Source organism: Asterias amurensis, chromosome 8 (genome assembly GCF_032118995.1).
Source record: "Asterias amurensis chromosome 8, ASM3211899v1".
NCBI classification, from domain to species: Eukaryota; Metazoa; Echinodermata; class Asteroidea; order Forcipulatida; family Asteriidae; genus Asterias; species Asterias amurensis.
Window position 1 is genome coordinate 22,067,670 of NC_092655.1, and position 26,518 is coordinate 22,094,187.

At 39.2% G+C, this 26,518-nt stretch overlaps 1 protein-coding gene across 1 annotated transcript; it reads right to left on the reverse strand.

Moving 5' to 3' along the window:
• Positions 1-22,542: 22,542 nt before the first annotated feature.
• On the reverse strand, positions 22,543-26,207 carry LOC139940898 (ubiquinone biosynthesis O-methyltransferase-like). The gene is made up of 4 exons (XM_071937282.1): positions 25,854-26,207; positions 25,445-25,755; positions 23,784-23,919; positions 22,543-23,340 (listed from the first exon to the last, which is right to left on the reverse strand). Exons 1-4 carry the CDS (start codon positions 26,026-26,028, stop codon positions 23,162-23,164), a joined length of 801 nt encoding a protein of 266 aa, XP_071793383.1. The 5' UTR covers positions 26,029-26,207; the 3' UTR covers positions 22,543-23,161.
• Between the last annotated feature and the right edge of the window lie 311 nt (positions 26,208-26,518).

Sequence of the window (26,518 nt, forward strand, 5' to 3'; positions counted from 1 at the left end):
TATTCCCACGATCGATTCAAAGTTAAGTCATTTTGTTCTCGGGTGGTTCACCTCGAGTCAGCCGTAACAACCTCCATTATCGATCATTGCGATTGATCAGACTCTATTAAATCGGCACATTGGGTTTAAACTGGGACATCTCGGCGCTCCATACTCCATATTTAGGGGTCTATTTGGCGCCTGCAGCACGGCGAACCTTCACTGCGTTAAACTCTGATGTTAATGTGTTCACAAAGCCCTTAGGCCACAAACGGGCAAAACGAAGACAGAGTCGAAAAAGGATATCACGCTCTCGCCACTTCAGATGTCCTTTTCGTGTTTTATTTCCTCCCTGTTCTGGTCTATTTTTGTTGTAAAAAAAGAGTGGACAATTCTTTGCAATCATGGAGAAAAAAAATATCAAGAAATGAATTTGCTGCTGGGGAAAAGGGATTGAGAAGGAATAAACAAAACGGGGGCTGGTGGTCGCGTGTGTGTTGGTTATGGCCACGTGTTATAACACAGGCATTGACCATGATGTTAAGTCTACAAGTGGAAGATGCATAGAGGGCTGGGACCGAGAGAGAGACGGTGGTTCGACCACGGCACTTAACTGCCGATGGAGAATTAAATAGCCCATCTCGGCTCTACTCAACGCTGTTGCTTGTGGCAAAACAAGACCTAAATGCAGGTGAAGTGGGGACAGAGACATACCCCGGTGTGTCTGAGTCGGCATCGGCCCCGGTGTGAAGAGAGGCACTAGCTAGGGACACGCGAGGAGAGCGGAACCCTGGCAGGTAGTCTGGTGTCGGGTCGCCATTTAAAACCCACACATTATCCCCTTTCTATTTCTTGTGGCAAGGCACTGTAATCGATACTGCATAACCAGCTATTCAACATGTGTAGTGGCTGCGTGGAGCCACCGTACCCCGCTAAGGCCCCCCCCCCCCCCCCATGTCATGAAACCGATAGGCCTAGAATGAGGGTGACAAGCGCGTTGACAAAGCGATCCGGTTACTTATGTTTTGGATTCAGAGAAGATTATCTAACGAGGAAAGAAAAGCCCGTTATTTCCCCCTTCAACCGTCCAATCCCTGTGCTGAGGTAAACTCTGAATAGTGGACTTAATAAATCAGCCTCCCCAGTGAAAATCAACATTGTCTCCTAGGATAATATCCCTCTAGGCTTTCTTCTCTTCTCTGTAGATTGTATTTTAGGAAACCGTAAAAGAAAAAAAAGGAATTTCTAATGCACGCGTCAGGAGCTAGCTGGAGTCAACTCAGGAACCGGGACCCCGGGGGTACGCACTTTCCCTCCCCTACCGCCTTAATGCTAGATCCGTGTTCCTTATAGTATACTACAAGTATCATCACTAAACCATAAGCAATGATATTCACTTGTCTTTTCTTTATATCTCCCTTTGCGTCGATGCTAAAAACATCCACACAGCATGTTTTCACAGTCCTCGAATCATAATGCGTAAGAGCTTCTACAGTTAGGGGTTTTGCCCCCCATCTTGAGTCCATGCAATCGGAATTAATTGCCTGTGCCGCCTGCTTGACAGACAACTAGAAGGAGAAGAAGAGAAAAAAGCGGGAAATTCTATCCAAAACTTGCTGAAATCTGATAATGCCTGTGTAACAGGATTCGAATTTCCGTACTGGAGTACTGCATGTTAGAGGGTAAAATGATCTTAAAATAACGGTATATTTATTACCCTGAGAAGCAAAGGACTGCATTTTGACAATGCTTAATGTGCATAAAGTGATGATTCACAGTAGACCAGGCAGCGTAAGGCAACGAGGTCTTTGGGGCAATTATACCCGTCAAATGATGGGGATACGAAAACAAAATCAACCAGTAGTTGTCAATATTTGAACTAATAACCTGCATAGATTGTGCAAGTCTCGCGCGTATTATGAACTTCGGCACCAAGTTGGTCACTAACTATTATGGAGTGTTACGGGCGCGATTCTACTTCTGTTCACTAGAGGTAATTACTGAAATTAATTGTTAGCATAACAATTTACTTGGTATACTGAGCAGAGAGCTGTTGATAGTATAAAACATTGTGAGAAACGGCTCCCTCTGAAGTAATAATAATAATAGCCAGTATTTATAAAGCGCAAAAAGCAGCGGCATCGAAGCGCTGTCAACAAACATTAAAATCGTTAGCAACAAAATAGACAATCCAAAAAAATACCTAATGCTACATTAAAAGTTAACGAACAATAAAATAACATTAACATGAACAAGTAACGTAGTTTTTGAGAAAGAGGTAGGCCTAATTTGTCACTCGAATAATAAAAGACTACAGGCGTACTGAAACCTTTTTATATGCATCTGAAAGCAAAGGTTAGCCATGAAAAAAAAAAATTGTTTTAACAAATCAACAAAGAAAACCTGTGAATAAGGCTGTACCCGCATTGGCGTACACAGATAAGGACATCATATAAACCTTTATTACGCTGTCACCATCTTGGTCATGTTCCCTGTTTCCAATTACAGAAATGAATGCTAACATTCATTGCGTATGGCACCAGACTAATATTGTGTCCAGCCTCAGTTTGGTTTAATACATAGGCCCTTTTTGAAATGACTGGATTTGGCTTTGGATTCGGCTCAGGCTAGCTTGGACCCGCGGTTGTTCTGACAATATTGCACGTGGTTTGCGTATACGCGCCCAGGGTTTCAGACGTTAGGACGGGGCCTGAAGCCGAATCCAAAGCCGAAGCCGTGGTTTCGAAAAAGGCCATTGAGTTGGAATGGAGGTAAATCAAGATGACCACACCGTGATAACGGTCTATGTACAACGCACGATGACGCAGACATCTAGCCGGAGCCGTAGCGGTATCCACCCGTTCGGACACGGCCTAAGAAAATAAAGACTCCGTGACGTCAGTTTCCGGTTACTTAGAATTATGCCTAACTGACGTTTATGTTATCGCATGACAGTAACCCGAATTCGGGCATTTTTTTGCAATTGGGTTTTCTTAAAAATATGCTTCATCGTCCCAAGTTTTTTTTCTTTCTATTGAAGATTGTTCTTAAAGGCAGTGGACGCTGTTGGTAATTACTCAAAATAATTATAAGCATAAAACCTTTCTTGGTAACGAGTAATGGGAAGAGGTTGATGGTATAAAACATTGTGAGAAACGGCTCCCTCTGAAGTGGAGTAATTTTCGAGAAAGAAATAATTTGCCACAAATTTGATTTCGAGACCTCAGATTTAGAATTTGAAGTCTCGAAATCAAGCATCTAAAAGCACACAACTTCGTGTGACTAGGGTGTTTTTTTTTTCTTTCATTATTATCTCGCAACTTCGATGACCGATTGAGCTCAAATTTTCACCTGTGAAAATGTGGGCTCAATTGGTCATTGAATTTGAAAGAGAATAATGAAAGGAAAAACATCATTGTTGCATTACTTTGAGTGTTCCCAGTAATGGAAGGCTTCAGCTGAAGTCTTTGTTTTTTTAGTGAGAAATTGCCTCTTTCTCAAGAAACTACGTTATACTTCAGATTGAGCAGTTTCTCACAATGTTTTATACTATCAACAGCTCTCCATTGCTTGTTACCAAGTAAGTTTCTATGCTCATAATTATTTTGAGTAATTACCAATAGTGTCCAGTGCCTTTAAGGCTAGTCTTAAGTTAGGACGAGTAACTCGTCCTTACTTGTCCTTACTCGAGATATAACCAGTCTTAACTCTTTGTGAAATCTACTCCGGTTTTTGCTTTCTTTGAAGGAAGACATTCTTATCACTCTTCTATTATTTTTGACCGGCAGTGTGCCATCAGCTGTTGCGACTGCGTATTTCCCTTTTCACTTAACATGCTTAAAGGTCTAAATAATTATAATGACCTCTGTTTATTTTCAACAAGGCTGTAATGATAGACTTTCAGCTGAGCGACTGTATCAGCTTGCCACCCAGATACGTATTTCCTTCGTTAAAAAGACTATCAATAATTCTTACAATAACATTGCCATTCCTATCTAAGAGCGGTCCTCTCTTTCTAGAGTATTTATAGTTTTTCTTATTTTAAATAAAACGTTCACAGGCAAGAAAGACTTTAAACTTATAGTCTCGAGTCACCAAGACTTCTCGTTATGCTTCGTCGAATAATAATCAAATATTTCCTCCAGTAATGGGATGGTAGTCTCCAACCGTCTCTAACAGCTGACGACAGCTCTCAGTTTTCTCTGAGAAGATTAGAAGACGTAAAAGTTCCCTATTCATGAATCATGTATCTCTGCCGATTTTTTAAAGAGTAAATCAGCCCAATTTGTTGGATTAATTTAGCCAAGCTTGCTGTTTATCTTTTGTTTCATAAATTGTTGTAGTAAACTGTAAGAGACGCCGGTTGAATCGTGGGCTGAATGAAATTGAGTTTAATATTGTTTAAGTGTAAAAGTCTACCTAGGTTTACGTCGTTTGCAAATGTATAGATGATGTTTATAGTTTTAAACTCTTAACTTCCAGTATACAATATACTGAAAACAGCCCAGTTTCATAAAATGCTGCTTCGCAAATTTCTTCATACAAAAATTATGTTTGGGGTATACCAGTTGCAACTATGTAAAATTTATTGAAAATCGACTGGTATCCAGTTTTGGATAAGCAATACTTTACAGTGCTCTAAGAAGCGACTTCGGTACCTGTATTCAAAAGTCATATCTCACTAAAGGCAGTGGACACTATTGGTAATTACTCAAAATAATTATTATCATAAAACTTTGTTTGTTGACGAGTAAAAGGGAGAGATTGATGGTATAAAACATTGTGAGAAACGGCTCCCTCTGAAGTGCCATAGTTTTCGAGAAAAAAAGTAATTTTCCACGAATTTGATTTCGAGACCTCAGATTTAGAACTTGAGGTCTCGAAATCGACCATCTAAACGCACACAACTTCGTGTGACAAGGGTGTTTTTTTCTTTCATTATTATCTCGCAACTTCGATGACCGATTGAGCTCAAATTTTCACAAGTTAGTTATTTTATGCATATGTTGAGATACACCAAACGTGAAGGCTAGTCTTTGACAATTACCAAAAGTGTCCACTGCCTTTAAATAATAATATGAGACTTCAGGCCTAACCCCTTTTATAAAGCATCTGAAAGCACATTTGTTCAACAAGGGTGCCTTTCCTCTCATTATTCTCTTGCAAATTCGATGACTAAATTGAGTCAAAGTTTTCACAGGTTTGTTATTGTATGCATAATATGATGAGAAAACTGGTCTTTGACAAATACCAAAAGTGTCCAGCCGTCGATTCCACCTAACTCTTCCCAACTTAGGATAAGTCTTAGCCTGGTCGAGTCCCAGCCCTAAACCTTAAGATTAGGACGAGTTACTCGTCCTAACTCGAGTTAGGATTAATCCTAGCGTTTCGTGAAATCGCCTGCAGTGGCTTTACCGAGCATTGTCGACCGTACACGGACCATTCACTCAGGGTCCGTGTATCGAGGGTCCACTTCCCATTTGACCTTCCACGTCCTCAGTGACCTCAAACACGCCGTTACCATCATGACCTCCCCTCGTCCCTAATACCCTCGCAACTCGTCAGGACACCCTGCCTAATTTAGCCGTGATTTACGGTCAGACCCTCCACTCAGGGCCTGGCAACGATCCTGTTTTATTATAATAAGTGGGCGATGACATAGTGTATACAACTTGTTTGGCATTTTTCGTCTTTTATGAAACCGACTATTTTTAGAGTCATCAACACTTTGACGGGAATGCGAGTTTCAATGCGCGGAGTAGCCCCTTAAGTTGTCCCCATGGGTTTGTGCAGTGCGCGTTGTAGGGTTTTCAAGTTCAGCGGGGTCTGTGGAACAATTTGTTTTGGAAAGAACGGGAGGTCTTGGCTCTTTTTAATGGAGAGGACAAACTACTAAAAATGTTGGAATGATTTGCAGCGGAATAATGCCGAATGAAGCTCTGGTTTGCTTCAAAGTTCGGGGCTGATGAGACGAAGTGACTTCGAAGTCGTTCAACTCTAGAGTTTAGCTTCTTTTATAGGAAACATTATAAACTCTTTAGCTCTACCCCCCCCCCGATACCAATGCCCCGCCTTGACTTGGGGTTGGATAACAAAGACGAAAACATTTTGTAAAATAATCATGATAAATCCGGTGACGATCAATCGGTATCGAATATTCATACTATAGGAGACTATCGTGATTTTGTAATCTCAACTGTGTGTGATTACATGCATGGCTAAAAATAATGTTAAAGGCAGTGGACACTATTGGTAATTGTCAAAGACTAGCCTTCACAGTTGGTGTATCTCAACATATACATAAAATAACAAACCTGTGAAAATTTGAGCTCAATCGGTCACCGAACTTCCGAGATAATAATGAAAGACAAAAACACCCCTGTCACACGAAGTTGTGTGCGTTTAGACGGTTGATTTTGAGACCTCAAGTTCTAAGTCTGAGGTCTCGAAATCAAATTCGTGGAAAATTCATTCTTTCTCGAAAACTATGGCACTTCAGAGGGAGCCGTTTCTCACAATGTTTTAGACCATCAACCTCTCCCCATTACTCGTCACCAAGAAAGGTTCGATGCTAATAATTATTTTGAGTAATTACCAATAGTGTCCACTGCCTTTAAATCCCAACCGAGCAATAATATGTCTGTGAATTTAATTTTTTACAGAGCTCAGGAAAGTATAGAGTAGACGGTGCTTACACACACCGGTGTGTGTAGACCAAAATAAATATTTTGTCATGCATTCTTGGCGTAATATAAATGAGCAATCAGACATATTTAAATGATTGTTAGAGATTTACTTAATTAAAGGCAGTGGACACTATTGGTCATTATTAAAAATATTTGTTTTGCATACAAAACTTACTTAGTAACGAGTAATGGGGAGAGGTTGGTAGTATAAACATTGTGAGAAAACGGCTCCCTCTGAAGTAACGTAGTTTTCGAGATATAAGTAATATTCCACAAATTTGGTTTCGAGACCTCAAATTTAGAACTTGAGGTCTCGAAATCAAACATCAAAAAGCACACAACTTTGTGTGACAAGGGTTTTTTTTTTTTCATTATTATCTCGCAACTTCGATCACCGATTGAGCTGAAATTTTCACAGGTTTGTTATTTTATGCATATGTTAAGATACAGCAAGTGAGAAGACTGGTCTTTGACAGTTACCAATAGTGTCCAGTGTCTTTTAGTAGTCATATTATATTGATTACTTGAAGGGCAAAGTTTGCCTTTGTTTTTGTTTAGACCGTTCGATTGTTTCAATTATACGGCCTATATATTACGCCTACTTAGATATAGTTATATACAATAAAACTAGGCTAACATGTGAACATTTCGTTTCAAGAGGTCGCGTTTTGAGAAATCGCCGAAAATCCGGAGTGATTGTTATGAAGAAGACAAAGATCTATACTCGTAAAGTTGAATTTTGAATTATTTGATATATTGTATTAGTTAGATACAGTCGGTGTTCTTTGTACACTACAATGAGTGATTGGTACTAAGCCTATGGGAAAGGGCACTTGACACGTTATATTGGTTCAGATAATAACATTAAACCCACAGTTAGAAACACACAATGATCTCTTGATTAAGTCCTATATTCACAGTCAACCATTAGTGTCCTAATGCCCCAATTGCTCCGTTTTTCATCCCTCTATTTAAATCGGTCAGTCAAACAGCGGTACGACCATCAAAAGAATATCAAAGCCATTCAATATCAATTTTACGAGCTTCTAAAACTTTGTCAGTCTTTTGAAGAAGGAACTGTTCTACTAACGATCTCAAGCCGGATAATGTTCCGCGGTTTTGATGGCCAGACGTGTAGAACACAATGAGGCAACACCCTTTAATCCCCGGAACAACTCCGGCGTTTCCTGGCAATAACCAGTGGGCATCCAAGCGACGAGAGAGCCCCTCCGTCGTTACGTTCGGACCGGACTAAAGAGTTGTCTCGGACTCGGTGAAAATGGGACAGCCAACCAAGGAAAAACATAGAGAACTATAAATAACGCAAACCGGCGACTCGTGTCGGTTGGACCAATTACAGAATAAAAGAAGGCATTTCATTGTGGGAATTAGACGGGCTTGGCAGCAATTTGTTTCTATCACAGAAGTCGAATTGTTCCTGAGTTCACAGTGATCAATTCAGTCTCGGCTTGGTCCTCTGTTTGATGCCGTGATATCAGACTGTACGTGAGGCTTTGAAGACATCTGTAACCTCAAAAATCAAAAATGAATGTTTGAAACTGGGTCAGATGGTAATTACGCCTTCATCCGGGTATGTTTGATGGCTGTCATGACGTCTTTGTCATGTAACTGCTACATTTTTATGACATGTAATTATTGATAAGAAAAACTTCAAAAATATGAGTTGAATCAAACAAATGATTTTTATGTGATGCAAAATGGGTTATCGCTGCTCTGAGCAGATGTCTTTGAACGTCATTGAACGATATGGGCTAATCCAAAAGAGCTATGGGAAATAAGGTTATTAAAGTGTACAGCAAGAGTGGATAGGTCTGCGGTTTGCGATAAATGTAATTTTTGTGTCACAAAGTATTCATCTTTTTAAAAGCACTGGACCCCTTTGTTAAGATTAAAATATTGTCAAAGACCAGTCTTCAGACTTGGTGTATCCAAACATAATATGCATAAAATAACATACCTGTAAACAATTTTGACTCAATTGGTCGTCGAAAAACACTCTCTCGCACAAGTTTGTGTTCTTTCAGATGCCTTAAGTCTTTTAATATTTGAGTTAGACATTTTACTCAAAATATACCATACTTCAGAGGGAGCCGTTTCTCACAACGTGTTATGTTATCAACTGCTCCCCATTGCTTGTTTAATACCAAGTTAAATAAATACTTTGAGTAATTAACCAATGGTGTCCAGTGTCATTAAGTTTCCCAAGTTCTGTGTAGAAGAGAAATCCACAGGCAAAATCACTCGAGTGGGATTCACACCCACGACATTTGCATATTCGTTCATCTCCGTTAAAATCTGTTCTCAAAATAAGTTGTAATGAAACCGGCGACACGTACCACGACCGCCCCCAACCCGCCCCCACCTCCAACCAACCATAATTTGAAGATTATTATACCCAACTCCCGATGGCTCTAACGGATATTTTTACCCAAATTGCTGCGGGATTTTCGCTATTTTTTCCGTTCCCCCCAATCGCTTTTCTGACAGCTTGCTTGTCTTTAGGGCCAAGTGCATCTTCCATAAACATTCAACCACTGTATTTTCCAATGGCACGGTGAAGGAAGCACAAATTAAGATGTAATCGGTAACCTTTTACTTGCATGTTATACTTCAATGTTGTTACAATCTTCTTGAAGGAGCGGCAGTAGAAATTACCCTCTCGACTTTACAGTGCGGGGTATTAGGATGTTGCTATTTCACATGTTTTCAAAGATGGATTTCACGTTAAAATTTTATGTGCAAGACTTCAAGCTATTTGAGACATTGGGCACTCTCTGCAGCAACCAAGTTCAAACAATGAACCCCAATAATAAACACCCCCCCCCCCCATCACGTACCCCGTCGTTTTTGACCATTTACGTTAGACAACACCTAATTGTTACATTCTGTTGTATTTGTATTGACAAGACTTCAAGCTATTTCAGACATTGGGCACTCTCTGCAGCAACCACAGTTCAAACAATGAACCCCATAATAAACACCCCCCCCATCACGTACCCCGTCGTTTTTTACCATTTACGTTAGACAACACCTAATTAAACCTTCCTATCTGCATTGAAGCAATCCCTATCATTGGTTTTGTACACAAATGACTAGCGAGGACCCACGAAAACAAAGAGCCGACTTGTGGGACCTATTGTCCCTTTTGAAAAAATGTCCACGGAGGGTACATAGATCATACCATGGAGGTAGAAATTCTACCTCCATGGTCATACAAACCCGAAGCACCCAGTCGTTGTTGACCATTTAATACGTTAGAGCATGGTTAGATGACATCTACACTTTCTGTTGTTCAGGATTGAAGCAATCCCTATTGGTTTTGTACACAAATGACTACAGAGGACCCATAAAAACAAAGAACCGACTGGCGAGGACCTATTGTCCCCTATAGAAAAAATGTCCTCGGAGGGAGGTCATACAAACCCACAGCACCCAGTCGTGGTTGGACCATTGCGTTAGAGCATGACATCTATGTACTTTCTGTTTTCCCTGTGTTGCAGCAATATAGGTTTTGTACACAATGACTACAGAGGACCAGTGAAACCAAAGAACCGAATTTGAGGTGTCGAAATCAATCATCATAGCACTAAACTTCATCTGACAAGGGTGTTTTTTCTTTCATTATTATCTCGCAACTTCGATGACCGAGTGAGCTCAAATGTTCACAGGTTTGTAGATTTATGCAAATGCTACGATACAGCAAGTGAGAATTAGACTGGTCTTTGACAATATTACCAATAGTGTCCAGTGTTTTTAAAGCATACCTACCCACATACACGTGTATATTGACCTTCAAACGTGGGCCCTCTTTTGTTCAACTCTGTGTCCTCTCAAATTATAGGAACCTCGTTGGAAATTCTTAAATTTTCTCGCAACTTCGATGACCAATTGAGCCCAAATTATCACAGGTTTTATGCCTGTTGGGATTTCGATTTGTCAATTACCCAAAGTCTACCCTGCCTTTAAGTCTACCCCAATATGTCCCCCATATGCAGTGACCCAATGCACCATGCATTAACACAACAAGCACGAACGTGTGCTTTAGTGTTCCCGGAAGGTAGAATTTAAGGGTGGGAACCCCTCCCCTCCCCCACCCCACCCCACCCCACCTCAGATCAAACTATCGCCACTCCTCCGGCCTCCTGCCCTCCGCCATTCCTCGCGCATTGACCTATAATGACCATTCTCTCATTGGGAACGCTTACAACCAAGCACATTAAATAACTTTTCACTATTGAAGCTAATTGTAATAACAGGTTTCACACGTCAATCTACTGTAAGAGCCATAAAGTATGTCAATAACTACATGTGCAAGCGTTTACTTCCAAATCACACTATTTGTGGCGGTAAAAGCCTTTCAGTGCCATGGCCGAGAAGAAAAAATTAGTTGTGAAGCAGAGGCCGCCTCACCGCGCCGTGTGTAGCGTGTAAAGTCCCGGGGCGATACACGTGTTCGTCACCTGTGTCCGGACAAGACCGGGCCGGCACGAAAAAATGCCAGAGTTGATCTCGTCAGTTGATCATTAGCAATGGATATGATTAACAACACGACGCTCTCTTAGTGCTTTTTAGTTGTCGAAACGATTTACAGATATGGCACCCGACTCCGGGAAGTTGTCCACAGCGGCGGTTCTGTGTCATATTAAGTTTGCTCTCAATTCGCGGACAAACAATAAGTTTAGAGCCGAGTATGATTTCTACAAATGAGTTGGGTTTAATGCCCCAGTTCCGCTTGTAGGTGATGGTGCGACATGTTTAACTGGCTACCATGGGAACAGTTTACAGCCACTGGCAAGTGCAATTTGTCCAAATAAACAGCCAGCATTGGAAACTTGGAATCTCTCCCTAAAATCTGTGTAATGAAAACTGATATGAACTCAAAAGCTCGTGTTTTTCCCCTCCACAGTTCCATCATACAGTTTTTTGGAAGGTTGATTGTCGGTTACTTTCAAGTTGAATCTGAAAGAGTTTGAGCGAGTTAAGTGGAGCGGTGTTGTTTCTTCTAATTTGTCTCGCGCTAAAATGTACCAGCCCATTCCCGCCAAAACTCTCTCATTGAGATCTTCGGCTGGACTAATAAGATGCGACAGATGTGTCCTCTCCGGTTTAGTTTTGTATAGTTCATAAATACATTACTCTTATTTTCCCTACTTTTAGAAAGGATCAGTGGGCGTTTGCCAAACCATGAAATCACATCTACTAGTATTTTAAAAGCTGTGCGCATACGGGTGATTTACGTGTAGGCCTACCACAGACAGAGGAAGGAATTTAGACGCAAACTAACCCACAAAAACGCTTGGTGTTTGCTTGAGAAGTATGTCAGTAGTAATTATAGTTAGTGCACCTCTTTTTAAAGTTCTAGACTGCAATTCACTCCCATTGATTGCAACCAGGGGCAAGAGTTTTCTGCATTTCAAGCTAATACTCCAAGAGAGTGAAAGAAGACCCAAACTACTGTCCCATCGTAGCCCGTCATTAATTGCACAACTTCTACCGCGCATTGGCCCTTATGCAGCATGCTTCCCCAAACCCAATCGAAGCTTCAGAACGGAGTTGTGATTTGAGTTACAGGCATCGGACACCTTTGGATTGTCAATGAATCTCAATTGATGTATTCCAATATGCATGTGAAAAATTTGACTTAAAAAGGAACACGTTGCCTTGGATGGGACGAGTTGGCCTATAAAAAGCTTTTGTAACCGTTGTTTATAAAATGCATATGGTTGGAAAGATGTTTTCAAAGTAGAATACAATAATCCACATAAGTTTGCCTCGAAATTGCGTGGTTTTCCTTTTACTGTGCGAACTAACACGGTCGGCCATTTATGGGAGTCAAAAATAAATAGCCGACCGTGTTAGTCGACGAGGCAAAAGGAAAACCGTGCAATTTCGAGGCACGTTTGTGTGGATCATTGTGTTCTACTTTGAAAACATCTTTCTACCCATATGCATTTTATAACAAACGATTATAAACGCTTTTCAAAGACCAACTCGACCGATCCAATGCAACGTGTTCCTTTAACTGGTCATCGAAATTGCAAGAGACTAATGATAGAAAAAAAACTATTGTTGCACAAATTTGTGTGCTTTCAGATGCCTAATAAAAGGCTTCTGGCCTGTGGTCTTTTACTATTTGAGTGAGAAATTATATAACCTCTTTCTCACAGAGTAACACTCTTCTCACAATGTTTTATACTACCAATAGCTCTCCATTGCTCTTTACCAAGTAAGTTTTAATGAAAACAAGTATTTTGAGTAATTAACTATAGTGTCCAGTGCATTTAACATGGGCAAGAAGACAGCTGGTTTGTTTTGCGACCAATCAACGCTCTGATTTCTGGTTTGGTCTGGTGTCCGTAAGCTCACTGAGATTTCCAGAAGAGCGCCATCAGCGATACAAAAAAGTGTCTCCACATTTCGTAATAGAAAATGTTTATTAGTGTAAAGTGCATATGCTTTATCTAACGTCTCGTCACAGAGGGTAAAATCGCACTTTGCACATCACAAAAGGTTTAAAGTAAACCAACAGGAAAGTTATGTGAAAACCCTTCATCAAAAATCAAAGTACAAGACACAGGGGGGCGCTATAACTATATTGGCAGAACTGTGACTATGGCCTTTTTCGAAACGACGGTTTCGGCCCTGGATTCGGCTCAGGCTAGCTTGGCCCCGCCGGTTAATTTAAGAAATGCGCGTGCTTTGCGTATACGCGCTCAGATCTTTAGACGAGAGAACGGAGCCTCAAGCCGATTCCAAGGTTTGGAAAAGGGCCTATGTTGGCTATTGGGAGAGTTCCGAAAGAAATTATGTGTCGCCAACCCCCCCCCCCTCCCCCATGTCGGAATTATCTCAAGTAACAGCTCTGTTTGGTAAATGCTACCCCCTTATTAACTAATACCCCCATAAGGGGACAGAATCTCCGCGGATACATTTCTCTATGACACAGGCTTTCTCTTCACTCAAAAACACCCCTCTGCAAATTCTCTTTAAAGGATTTTGGTACTTTTTTAACACAAAACACAATGTGTACAGATTTACATTAAACTTACACCGTTTGAAGATATTACTAGCAGAAAGCGTACCGTCAAATGTTAGTTGCTGAGGTGCTGTAGTTTTTGAGAAATGAGTAAAACAATGTCATGAAAATACTACGTTTTTAGATGCTAAAATATTTTTCGTCTCACGATCACTGCGACGAAAATTATTTTCATGACATTGTTTTACTCATTTCTCAAAAACTACAGCACCTCAGCATGTAATATTTTTAGTGAAGCTTTCTACTATCATTATCTTCAAACGATCAGTTTAGTGTAAATCTGTAGACATTGTGGTTTTTGTCCTACAAAAAGTACATAGACCCTTTAAAAAAAGTGTGTGGCGTGTTTTTCAGTGACATCCTCTTGGAGTCTTGTGCCCCCCTTCCCCAAAGAAAACCCACCCCCTCTCCTTGAAACAAAGAAAACACAATTAAAATATCTTTACACTAGCGTAGCAAACAAACCCTCCATTATAATAATTACTGTACTGTGTATAATACAAATTAGGCGTTTGTTTTAGTTACTCGGCCGGAAGCTAACCCTTTTCGCTGCTGCATGCAAATAACTACGTTTTGACGATGGGGGCGTTAGTGTTTAGGACCTCGCACGAGAGAGAGGGACTTGAATCAAGTCTAGGGGGGGGGGCTGTAAACCTCACAACACTGCCCAGCCTGCAAGCCTACCCCGCGTACCCCCCCCCCCCCCCACTAGACTTGATTCAAGTCCCTTTCTCTCTTGCGAGGTCCTAAACACTAACGCGCCACGAAGAACGCCCCCATCGTCAAAACGTAGTTATTGCAGCAGCGAAACAGGTTGGGGAATGCTGAGCATCACACTATTTTCTCTGGCGATGGCAGGGGATTGTGACTTGAGTCAAGTCTAACCCCTACCCTGATGAAATTGAAGAAGAAAAAATACACAACACACAAATGAATGAATCGATACATTTAATACAACCAACCAATTATGTCTTTTCCCCCATTTGCCCTCCCCAAAAGTCAGATTTAGATCTTACAAAACCAAACTAATAACCTCAAATTACTGTTTAGATCGTAGTTAACAATAACATCACAGTTTTTCATTTGTTGGGTTTTGCTACCCTCATGAAATAAATCCAGTTTGTTCTGTTATAAAAAAGACCAAATCTTCGCTTTTCTTGCCATAACTTCTAACACATCTGAGAACATTTTTGCGACCTATTTCAATTTTGTCTCTTCCCTGTGATCAACTTAAATTATTAAATTATTGATGACATTTTCACTTGTGCAGGCAACAACCTTTGGTATACACAAATATTTCTAATTACGTTTACATAAGTGACAATTTTAGTAAACTTGTTTGATTTTTTTACCCATCGATTTTCCACGACCAACCATGTGCTTAAGACACTGGACACTATTGGTAATTGTCAAAAGACCAGTCTTCTCACTTGCTGTATCTCAACATATGCATAAAGTAACAAACCTGTGAAAATTTGAGCTCAATATTGGTCGTCGAAGTTGCGAGATAACTATGAAAGAAAACACACCCTTGTCACATGAAGTTGTGTGCTTTCAGATGCTTGATTTCAAGACCTCAATTTCTAAATCTGAGGTCTCGAAATTAAATTCAAGGAAAATTACTTCTTTCTCGAAAACTACTTCACTTCTGAGGGAAGCCGTTTCTCACAATGTTTTATATTGTCAACCTCTCCCCATTTCTTGTTACCAAGTAAGGTTTTATGCCAATAGTTATTTTGAATAGTGTCCACTGCCTTTAACACTAAGGCTAGTCCTGCATGACAATCAGCTGATGTGGAGTACCCAGCTACATTGTGCAATACGGTTTTGGGTTTTGATGGATTCAAAACACACATTATTGAGTGTATAACAATCTAGTGGCATATCAGTATTAGTGGCTATGGATGTGGCTTGATCTATCACATGCGTTATTATAGCACAGAATCAGACGATAGCAACAGCCATATCCATAGCTAAGCAACAGATTCGGACATTGCCTGTAAGCTGGTCTTCTCATGAGCCCAATTTCAAAGAGCTGCTTAAGCAGAAAAATATTGCTTAACAATTTTCTGCTTAGCAGAAATATGCAGGATACTAGTCACAAAATGTACATGTGACGTGGTATTTCGGATGGTAACCTCATTCTGGTAAGCATAATTTTGTTGTGCTTAGCTACTTTGTGTGCGTAAGCATTCCTATGAAATTGGGTCCTAAAGTGTTCAAGATCACCTAGTAAGGCGCCCTCATGGTCCAGTTTGCTTCTGTTGAACACATGAGGGCGTCATCTAGCTAGACTTAACCTAGCCTTCAGCTGCACACACAGTCAAAAAGCGTTGGTAAGCCTCAACCATTCTACCTCCATGCCTCAACACATTACTTGACGAGTTGAACTTCTTCTCAGAGAGTCAAATGCCAAATTTCATAGAGCTGTTTAAGCAGGAAAAACTACTTTAAAAACTCTGCTTAGCAAAGATAGTACAGTAAGTGAGATTGTATTTTGGTCGGTAACATTAATCTGGTAAGCATACTTTTGTTGTGCTTAGCTACTTTTTGTGCATAAGCAGCTCTTTGAAATTGGCCCATGGCATGATAACATGATACAGTCCTTCAGCTGGTGGCATACAGTCCAAAGATCTTGGTTGGTCTCAGTGAGACATGGGTGAGCCATTTCGAAGGTCACAGTGCCTTTCTGTGGTGAGAAAAGGAAAGGTTTTTTAAAGATAAGTTTTGATAAAATCTTTCAATAAGGGTAGGTGTTCTAGGGAGTTTTAGTCTAAAATGCTATCTGTCTAAGACAGTTCTTCTCACATTAGTTCTTCAACTCATTGACAACATAATAACATGATCTTTTCTAGCTTTTGATGAGGGGTTTTGTTCCAAGTTTGAAGTCTTTTTTTCCGTTTGTTTTGAAATGCATATGATTAGATAGATAATTTAAAAGTAGAATATAATGATTCACACAAACATACCTCAAAATTGCACGATTTGCATGTTATGTCGCGAACTAACACTTTTTAGGGAGTAAAAAAAAACTTGTTGTTTCTTTCTTTTCAATTAAACAAATTGAAGCCTTCAAAGCGTGAACTTTGAAATATTATCCTAAATGAACCTCGTCTTCAAAGCAAAGTTTAAAATTGAACCATTTCAGACTTACCCACGGCTGCGGAGTGGCAGATGCAATACAGCCTAAGATGGTCTCTCCTTGCTACCTCCATGGTTGTAGGACACCACACAAGAAAATGCTGAGCTAAGAAAAAAATTAGCAAGCATAGATAAATTTATCTCTTTGATTTACATGATGATTTTCAAATAGAGATGACTTCGATTAATTCAGGAAAGATTTCAGTTTGTTTGGATTGTAAAAACACAATTTTGTTGAAGCAAATTATAACCTCTGGTTGGCTGGTTGTTCATGCTTGGTGATGTAGAGTGCCAAATTTTCAAGTATTTCGACCGCTGGTAACAACAGTCTGTAAACTGAAGAAATTTATTTGAGAGATTCAAAACCTACACAGGCCTGTATTTTTTCCTTGATAAAGGGCACCCTTGATAAAGGGGCATTTCAATGGCACCAAAGCAATGTCCAGAGGTATGGAGGCAATTGCCTTCGTTGCCTCCGTAAAGTAACACGCTTTTTGACACATGTTTTTTCTTCCACGGTTATCAATAAACTTATGATACTCAGATTTGTGTTCGATCCTCCAGATTTCTTGATTGAGTTGTTGTCAAAATTTAGTGGGTAGTTTCTTCATTAGTCACTAGTAACTAAACTGATACATTACCAAGTTTTGTGCATGACCCCATTCCCTGCTGGTAGTTATCACCTCAGAAAATAGGAAAGAAGATTTCAGCTCACAAACGACTTCATCATCTTCAGGAAGAAAACATGATCTGCTTTTCGGAAGAAATAATATATATATAAAGGTTAGCATTTTGAGATAATTAGCCAAAGTCAGTTAGACTATACAAACCTTATCGACCCTGGTACTTTACCAAATCAATGTCGTCTGCGGTGTCCCATAGTTTAAATCTTAGCTTGTTACAGCATCCACTTTACCAATAACAGTTACATACTGTGGAAAACAAATAGAAAGATAATGACCTGAGAGAGGCCGGTAACGCTGTGGAAAAATCGTTAAACGCTGTGGAGAGAAAGTTAGTCGCTGTTGAGAAAAGGGGTTATGTTTTTTTTTTATACCTCACCTATACTTGACCTTTGGTGCAAAAAGCTGATCTCTGCTGCAAACAGCTGACCTCACTTGCCTCCAGTCACTCATCGTGGACCTCAAAGTGCGATTCAAGACACTTTCTGTTATCGTTTTAAGGACTTGTTTTACTGTCCCTTTATCATCTTTGAATCAAGACTAAGACCTACATCAGTCACACCTTATACTTTTACCTGTCGCCACCTGAAAGAGTAGGTTAGTCTTATTTCTAGGCCAACACTGAAAACAATACCCTAGGCCTAGAGTATTTTTTAGTCATACACACCTAGAGTATTTTTAGTCTTACATACCTACAAGTTTCGTCGACATCTTTCTCACGAGGATAATCTTGTCTTTTCCTCCTCCTTGTGTTTTCTCTCATCTTCTTCAGTCTTTCTCTTTCTGTCTTTTTTTTTTCTTTTTTTGCGGCGCTCATAACAGAACTTGCTTCGAGAAGTTGTTTGCAATGAACCCTTCACCCCCCTTCTTTTTTTGAACGTTGATCTAATTAGGTTTCAGCTATGTTGCTTATTATTTTTGTTTTATTTTCAAGCACCTAATGTTATTGGAAATTTCTACTTTCATAACTGATGTAATTCCTGATAATAGGAAAACGTAAATATTAATTTAGCTGGTCTAAATTATCAATTAACAATTCCCAAATCAAACATTGATCATTTATTGAATGCAGCAGCAGAGAGTGAAAGTGAAAAAGATATCTATTCAAAATTAAATTTATTTACTTGTTTATATTTTCTTTCTTTTTTATTGAACTAATTTTCAATTTTGTATGAATGATTTACAGGAGTTTTTTTTTTTACTCTCGGTCTTTTATAAACTTAAGACAAATTTGAAATATTATAAATTCATGACAATTCTTACTAAACATGACAACTGACGACTTGAAGAATCAACACCAGAAATTTCCAGTAAGACTATTCCCCTAATTAAAAAGCATCTTTGGCTTCGACCAACATGCATCTCAAGAAATGCCAAGACAGTGTGACATCATCTTGAAAACTGGACTAGCAAGGACAACATCAACAAGATCGCAGAACATCTTGGAGGGGAAGGGGTGGTACGAGGGGTGGGACTCTGCAAGAGAACGGGTTAGATCTTCTCTTACTATTTGCAGTCTTCATCTTGTCTTGGTCTTGATCTTGATTTAGGTCAACTTGCATTATCCGACCTCCACTATTGCGCACTATGACTATAATCTGATTTTTCTTTTGTCCTTCCGTTTTTTATGAAGGAAGGTAGCTGTAAATAACTTCTTCTTTATAGTTAATGTTTTTATACATCTTTTCTTTTCAGAAACATCACAACTTGTAAGAGAAATGTTTCTGTCAATTTCGTTCATTTGTATAATTGATCATGTGAAAACACATGAAATTCCACTGCATTTCTTTCCATTGTACAATAATAAAATGAGAATTTTTGTTTTATTATTGATAGTTTGTGTCTCGAGAAACATTACTAGATTGTATTTAATACCAGTTGCTAATGAGAATCAAAACAAAACAGTAATAATATTTTATTTTATTTTTTTTAAATTTATGTTTATAAAAAATGTGAATCGCAAAGCGAACCTAAAAAGTGGAGGTCGGATGTACGGCAAAGTTGTTTTTACCTTGGTCCTTTGGCGAACCTCCTTTTAGTACGTCCACAAACCACATATCCATAGAATTACATCGCCCTTACGGTCACAGTTAAGAGTCGTCGGCTCAAAGATGTACCCTCTTCTTGCATCTCATGAAACAGTCGTTGACTCTTGAAACTTGGCTGGATGGGCTGCCTCAGTTGTTTCTCAGTTGTTAATTTCTGATTTTAGAAAACAAGACAAATCAAGTTCAAAAGGGTGGGGTTCAATGTTAATTTATTTTCCACAGTATCCAAAATAAAAAACATTATCACTCAAAAGGGATCAGTTTTAAAAAAAATAAAACTTTACAGTAATAAAAAGATCACAAATTGGGAAAACAACGGCATAAAAACTTGCGTTTCTAATATTGCAACACTATTTATTTTACCTCCCGGAAAGAGATAGGCATAATATGGCCAAGAAGCGGAGGGAGTCCAACCATGGGGGAAGGAAAAGCTCCCGTGGTCCAAGAGAGCCGCACCACGGCGAGAACACACGGTTCAATGCAAATGTTCTCAAACATTCATTAGTTTGATTTCCAAGTGGTATGCCACTTTTTAGAAATACAAAGCCTAAAAGCCCCCTCTATGAGTGTTTTTTTGGAATTCTTCTAGAAACTATAAGGCTTCCCCTTATATGTAGTTTTTTGTAGATATTTTAATGTAGTGAGGTCTTACCTGAGCAAGATGTCGTCGGCTGAAACGGTGTCTTCGGCTCTGGTCGTGAAGAGTTTTACACTGCAGTCTCCGCGGCGATTCACCGGAGTTATTCAGCCACCCACGTCAGCTCAACACCGAAGTTAACAGTTTAGCCTTTTTTTAAAGTCCGTAGTCGAAAATAACTTCGAAGAACTCACGAGATGTACTGAAGTACTCAACAGTGAATTTTAATCTGAGCTGCAGTTTTAAGTAAAACTTTTGTGGCCAGTGTTTCAAAACTGTAGACGATTTACACCTCTTCTCCTTGTAGCTTGTAGCTTGTAGCGTATACTTTCAAAATGTTGACCAAGCATTCGATAAAGACGGTTAAAAGTGCAGCAATTATTAGCAATAATTTTGTAAATGCACTTGACCTGCACATGGTCAGAATTTCGATAACATTTCATGTAAAGTTCCACAGAAAATAGTTCAAATCCCACGTAGAGCCCTTTACACAGCAAGCAGCATGTTGTCCATCCAGGTCGCGACACGGATGTGAATGCCATAGCATTATGTGGTGTATCCACATAAACGGGACTCCGAAAAAGCGCAAAAAACCCTTGTTTGCATAACAAAGAACGATCTTTATGAGGTGACATTCCACTGTGACCGCTATGTCCAGTGATTGGTCAGAATTGACTTGTTGAGACACAGTTTCAATCCCAGATGGCTGATTGTTCATTTTATTTTGCAGTGCGGGACAATGGTGGAATGTGGGTTTAGTGTATAGGCAGTTATTCTGAAAATCAAGAAAGCTTAGGCATTCTTTTTCTGTATCATTAAGGGGTTTAGAGAGCCAGGCTGTGTTGAGTGGGGTTTGGATTTGTTTCCTTGTTTTCTGTTAAACATGTTTTTGGGGAGGGCGGGATGAGATTATTTATTTCCCGGGGCGATTAACAGGTTTTCTCGGTCAATTTCGGCAAATGAGCAGCCAATTTAACCACCAAGCTATTCTATTTCGCGCGAAATCGAATGCTACTGAAAAGGGTCACTTTATTTCGTTTTATGATTGGTCAAATGTAATATTGCGTCATCCGATTTAACAAAATAATCATTCAATTTAACAATTCATCAAAGCAGCATATAAATTCGCAGACGCTTCTTGGGGCGTGTGTGCCATAAAAGAATGAAAAGATACTCTAAATTTAACTGAGTGCTAAAGGAATTTGAATCAACTCAAAACGAAATTAAATGGCCGAATTCTGAATTTGAAACGCAGTAACAACTGGAGAGGCAAAACAGCTTCAACTTAAACTTTTGAAAGTGAAATTGGCTGCTCATTTTCTGAATTCGACAGGGTTTTTTTCGGTCAAATTCAGTCAATGAGCAGCCAATTTCAATTTCATGCGTTCGAATTAAAGCTGTCTTGCCTCTCCAGTTGTTACTGCGTTTCAATTTCAGAATTCGACCATCCAATTACGTTTTGAGTCGAGTCAAATTCCTTGAGCGTATCGTCATTCTTTTTCGTGACACACACGCCCCCAAGAAGCGCGCGATTTTGAATGCTGCTTTAATGAATTGTTAAAATTGAATGAAGCAACATTACATTTGACTAATCATAATACGAAATCGAATGACCCTTTTCATTTGCATTCGATTTTGCACGAAAAAGAATAGATTTGTGGTTAAAATTAGCTGCTCAATTGCCGAAATTGATGACCGAGAAAACCTATATTTTGTCCAGGTGATTTATTATTTCACCTGGGCCCAATTTCATAAAGCCTGTTTAAGCACCAAAAAAACATGCTAAGACACCGAAAAGGTTACCAGTCAAAACCACCTTAAGTTTACATTGTTAAGACTGGTGCCCCACTCAATGATTACTTTAGCAAAGACATTTACCAAGTAGTATTTTCTGCTAAGCTTGATGAAATTAAGCCCTTTTTACACTATAGGTATTTCCCGGGATGTTCCCGGGAACTTTTGGTCGCTCTCTTCACAATAATACAAAACAAAAACTCACGGGAATTTCCCGGGAGTTTATATTTAGCTCATGTTTACTTAGCATAACACTTGAGTGGAGTAATGGCCGGTAACATAATTTTACTAAGCGATGTTTTTTTTTTAGCTTATACAAAATTTGTGCTTAAGCAGCTCTATGAAGTTGGGCCCTGCATAAATTGCTTTAACAATTACCTGGTAAGCAAAAAGAAGAAGGAAGCAGACACAATTTGCACAATTGACATATAGTATTTAATTGTTTTAACCACAATCTAATTATTTATTTTGAAAACAATTATGTGCATTTTCCTATACATGTATTACTTTGGGGTAGAGGGACTGGACACTATTGGTAAGCACTCAAAATAATTGTAAGCATAACAATTTACTTGGTAACAAGCAATGGAGAGATGTTGATAGTATAAAACATTGTGAGAAATGGCTACCTCTGAACATTGGTCCTGTGCCCTGAAGTAGTTTTCGAGAAAAAAGTAATTTTCCACTAAAGATATTTGAATTTGATTTCGAGACCTCAGAAATAGTTCTTTAGGTCCCGATATCAAGCATCTGAAAACACAAAGCTTGTGACAATGGTGTTTTTTCTTACATCATTAGCTCGCAACTTCGACGACCAATTGAGTTCTAAATCCACAGGGTTGTTATTTTGTAATTATGTTGAGATACAACAAGTGAGAAGACTGGTCTTCAGTGTCTTTAAACTGAAAGTGACTTATATACAATATTGAGTTTATTAATTAGTAACACAGTAATTGGCGTACTACCCCGACTCTACGCCAAAGATGCATCAGGGCCAATATTTTGGGAAAATACTGTACAAACAAAATCTGGGGGCTGATTTGGGGGGATTTTGTTAAACAACTGTTAACGAACTGGGCAAAATTGACTATAGCCCCATTATCAACTATGACACTCAGTGTCGACATTAGAGTCTTTTACGTTGACTTCTCTGCATGCATTACCATGACTTTGAATGAGAGGGTGACATTTTCAGTCTGGCCAACGAGTTTCGGTTGGTAGCGAGTTTTGGCCCAGACCCACAAATCTTCCAGACACTCATTTCGTTCATTCTCGTGAATTAACGAGATTTGCGGCATTTGGGTCTGAAAAAGCACTGTCGAATGAAACACAATAAAACACATTCAAACAAAGCACATTAAAAAACTGGATATTGTTTTCGTTGTGTCGCAAACAACGGGGGTTTCGGTTGCTGGAACATAAAAAATGAAAAAAAGTCTAGTCGTTAATTAAGGCTTTTTTAATTTAATGGCATATTCTGTGCTCTTGTAACATCGTTGGTTTTTACCTTCGTGCGGTAACGTTTCAGAATAAATTATCCAATGTGTCACAAGCTATGAGACAGCAACAAGATTATGACTTTGTGACGTGGTTTGGGGATATATAGCAAATAATGCCCATATATTTATATTTTTAAGAGGTCCAGATTGTACCGGAAGTAAAACATTAAATATTAATTTAGCGAATAAATTGCTATTTGTGATGTAACAAGACGTCGCAATGATTATGACATTAATTTGGTTTTGAATTTGGACTTACATTTCATTTGCTTCTCAGATAAGTCCATGGCGTGTTCCTGAACTTCACAATGGCCATTTGCATAACCACAAGATCGGAGTACATCCTCAGTGGCTGGTACCGATTTAGTCCACAATTGGCATTGATTTGTATAGCCCTGACAAGAAACAAATCGTTAAATTTTATATCAAAAAAGTTTTGCGTCAAATATAAAGAAAAGGAGTTTAAATATCGTTTTAACAACTGTTGTTGTTTAATGTTCTTTTTCCGTACCTGTCCTTTTATCTTTCTGTGGTTCACTGTTGAACTCTCTAGTAGGCCCTTTATTTCTCTGTGGTTAGAGTTAAACCCCTTTAACGTTTTTACTGGTGACTGTATTTTTGTGTTAGCAAAAAGGCCAAAGGAATTTCCCATGCAGGGAAAATAACGTTTTATTGTATTGTTTTCTATTGTATTGTTTAACTGCTGAAAGGCATTGACTCCGGTACCAGCCTGATGTAGATGTATAGTAGATCATGTTTGAAGCTTTTCAATGTGTGGAGAATAAGAGTAACTATAAATATAAATATGAATAGTAAACTTGCGGGTCAACCATGAGTAAAATCTCTTGGTTTGGTCTCGACGTTTCGAACAGTATGTATACTTTTCTCGTCTTCAGGAGAATTCGAGAAATGAAGACGAGCAGAGTATAGTGAAGACAATCAGAGTATACTGTTCGAATTGTCGAGACCAAACCGGCTCTTTTCCGAACCACCACTCCTCCAACAGAGATTTGACTCATGGTTGTACCTTCAAGTTTACTATTCATATTTATTTTTAATATTTACTCCTAGACCATGATAGTTGTTACACACAATAGGAGACCATGAAACGCTAGGTGGCAGTAGACTTCCCAGGTAAATGTCCATTGTTTACGAAGTTATGACCGAGAACAATTGATTTTACTTTACGTTATGTACTTCTACTTTTACCTGGTAAGCCTGCTGCCAAGCGTCCCGAAAGACCCGAAAGTCCCCTATTGGGAAGAAGCTCAAACTATCCTCAGTAATGTTTACTTTTTGGACCAGGCATTGCATTTGTTTTTCTTATAGCATGGAAACTTCTCTGGATAGACTCAGTGGTGTGTTCATGTGAGTCAAGATAGGGTGATGGTACATGTTGCAATTTCCATGTTACAAACTTTTTTTTCTGTGACTGAATAAAAACCTTCACCTCACACAATGTCAGTTACTGTAAGATGAGTTGAACATTTCATTGTTTTTTGTTTAATAACCAGATTGGGACAGTTAAGTAAATTGATGATTCAAATATATATATATGTTTTTTTTTTTTTTTTTTAAGAAATGTCACAGATGTTGGTTAGTTATTCTTCAGGTTACCCATTGACCTGAAGTAGCCAACATCTTGGATTGAATTTTGTAAGCTACAAAGGACTTACCTCTCACAAAGGGGAGGCTAATTCCTGCGCAGCCTAATTTTCAACCCTTGACAAAAGTGAACAGTGCTCACCCAATCATCAATTATTTTCGGACTTGTTGATGTCATATGAAAGTTGAGACCATAAGCTATCCATGCACCTAAACCTTTTTTTCCCAGAATCATATGCTTTTCATTCGGCAGCCATTTCAAAAGTGTATAGTTTTTGTTTAGATACCCGGTATATCTGCCCACAATGTACGTACCTTAACATATTTACTCCATTTGACATGGTCTTCTAAAAAATAATCTGCGGAATAATAAAGTAAGTCGTCAATGTGGTTGTCCATGATGATTAGAGCTTCCCCTCCCGGTTTCAGACAATCACAAATGCTCCCAAGTGCCTTGATGACGTCAGGAACCCAATGGAGAACATGGAAACAAACAACTTTGTCAAATTTCCCGCGCAGATCAGGATTGTCACCGACAGTCTGTGCGTCTTCCAGCAGATATGTGATGTTGGAGGAGGAATTGTTTTTCAAAGCAAAGTCCAACATTTCTTTGGATGAATCAATTCCTATAATACAATAATAAAAAAAAGTAATTAGGGAATATTCTTCTGGTTTGAACAAGCTTCCTGGTTTGGACGATCCTCAGACTGTTTTCAAAACTGACCTGTTACTTTGCCGACTTTGAGCGCCGTTAATTTGGTGTCTTCACCGGTACCACATCCCACGTCAAGCACGGTATCCTCGGGTGAAAATGTCAGCTTCTTCTTGTTGGGCGTTATGATTGTTTGTTGAATGACCCTGGCGTCACCACAGTAATCGCTACAGGCAGAAAAATTCATCTTGGTCCGCAAAAAAACAGTAAACAACAGTGCCTGCCGAGAATAACCAAAAACCTTTAGAATCGTTTGAACGCAACTCCAACTCGCCTGTTCTGATTGAATATGAACCTAGGCCTTTTTTCGTTTGTTGTTTGTTAGCATCAAATTGCAACCAATCTTTGCACCCATGGAAGCCATCGAATTTAATCAACTGCTGCAGCAGAGTGAATGTCGTTTTATTTTTATATGCACTGTCGTGGTCTTTAGTGTGCAAAGATTATGATTATGCAAAATCGGTCTTGCATGAAGTTCAAAATTTACCTCCATGCGATATGGTTTTACTTTATAGTGAGTTTATTGACCCAAGACCGTAATGTGTGGCAGGATTGTGTACAAACTTCTTCTGATAGCGCCCTCTTTTAAATCATCCTCGTCAGCCCATGTTAATTTCTCACTCGGTCACGGTCATATCCCCATTCAATCAGTGCTTTCCTGTAAAATGGCCATCATT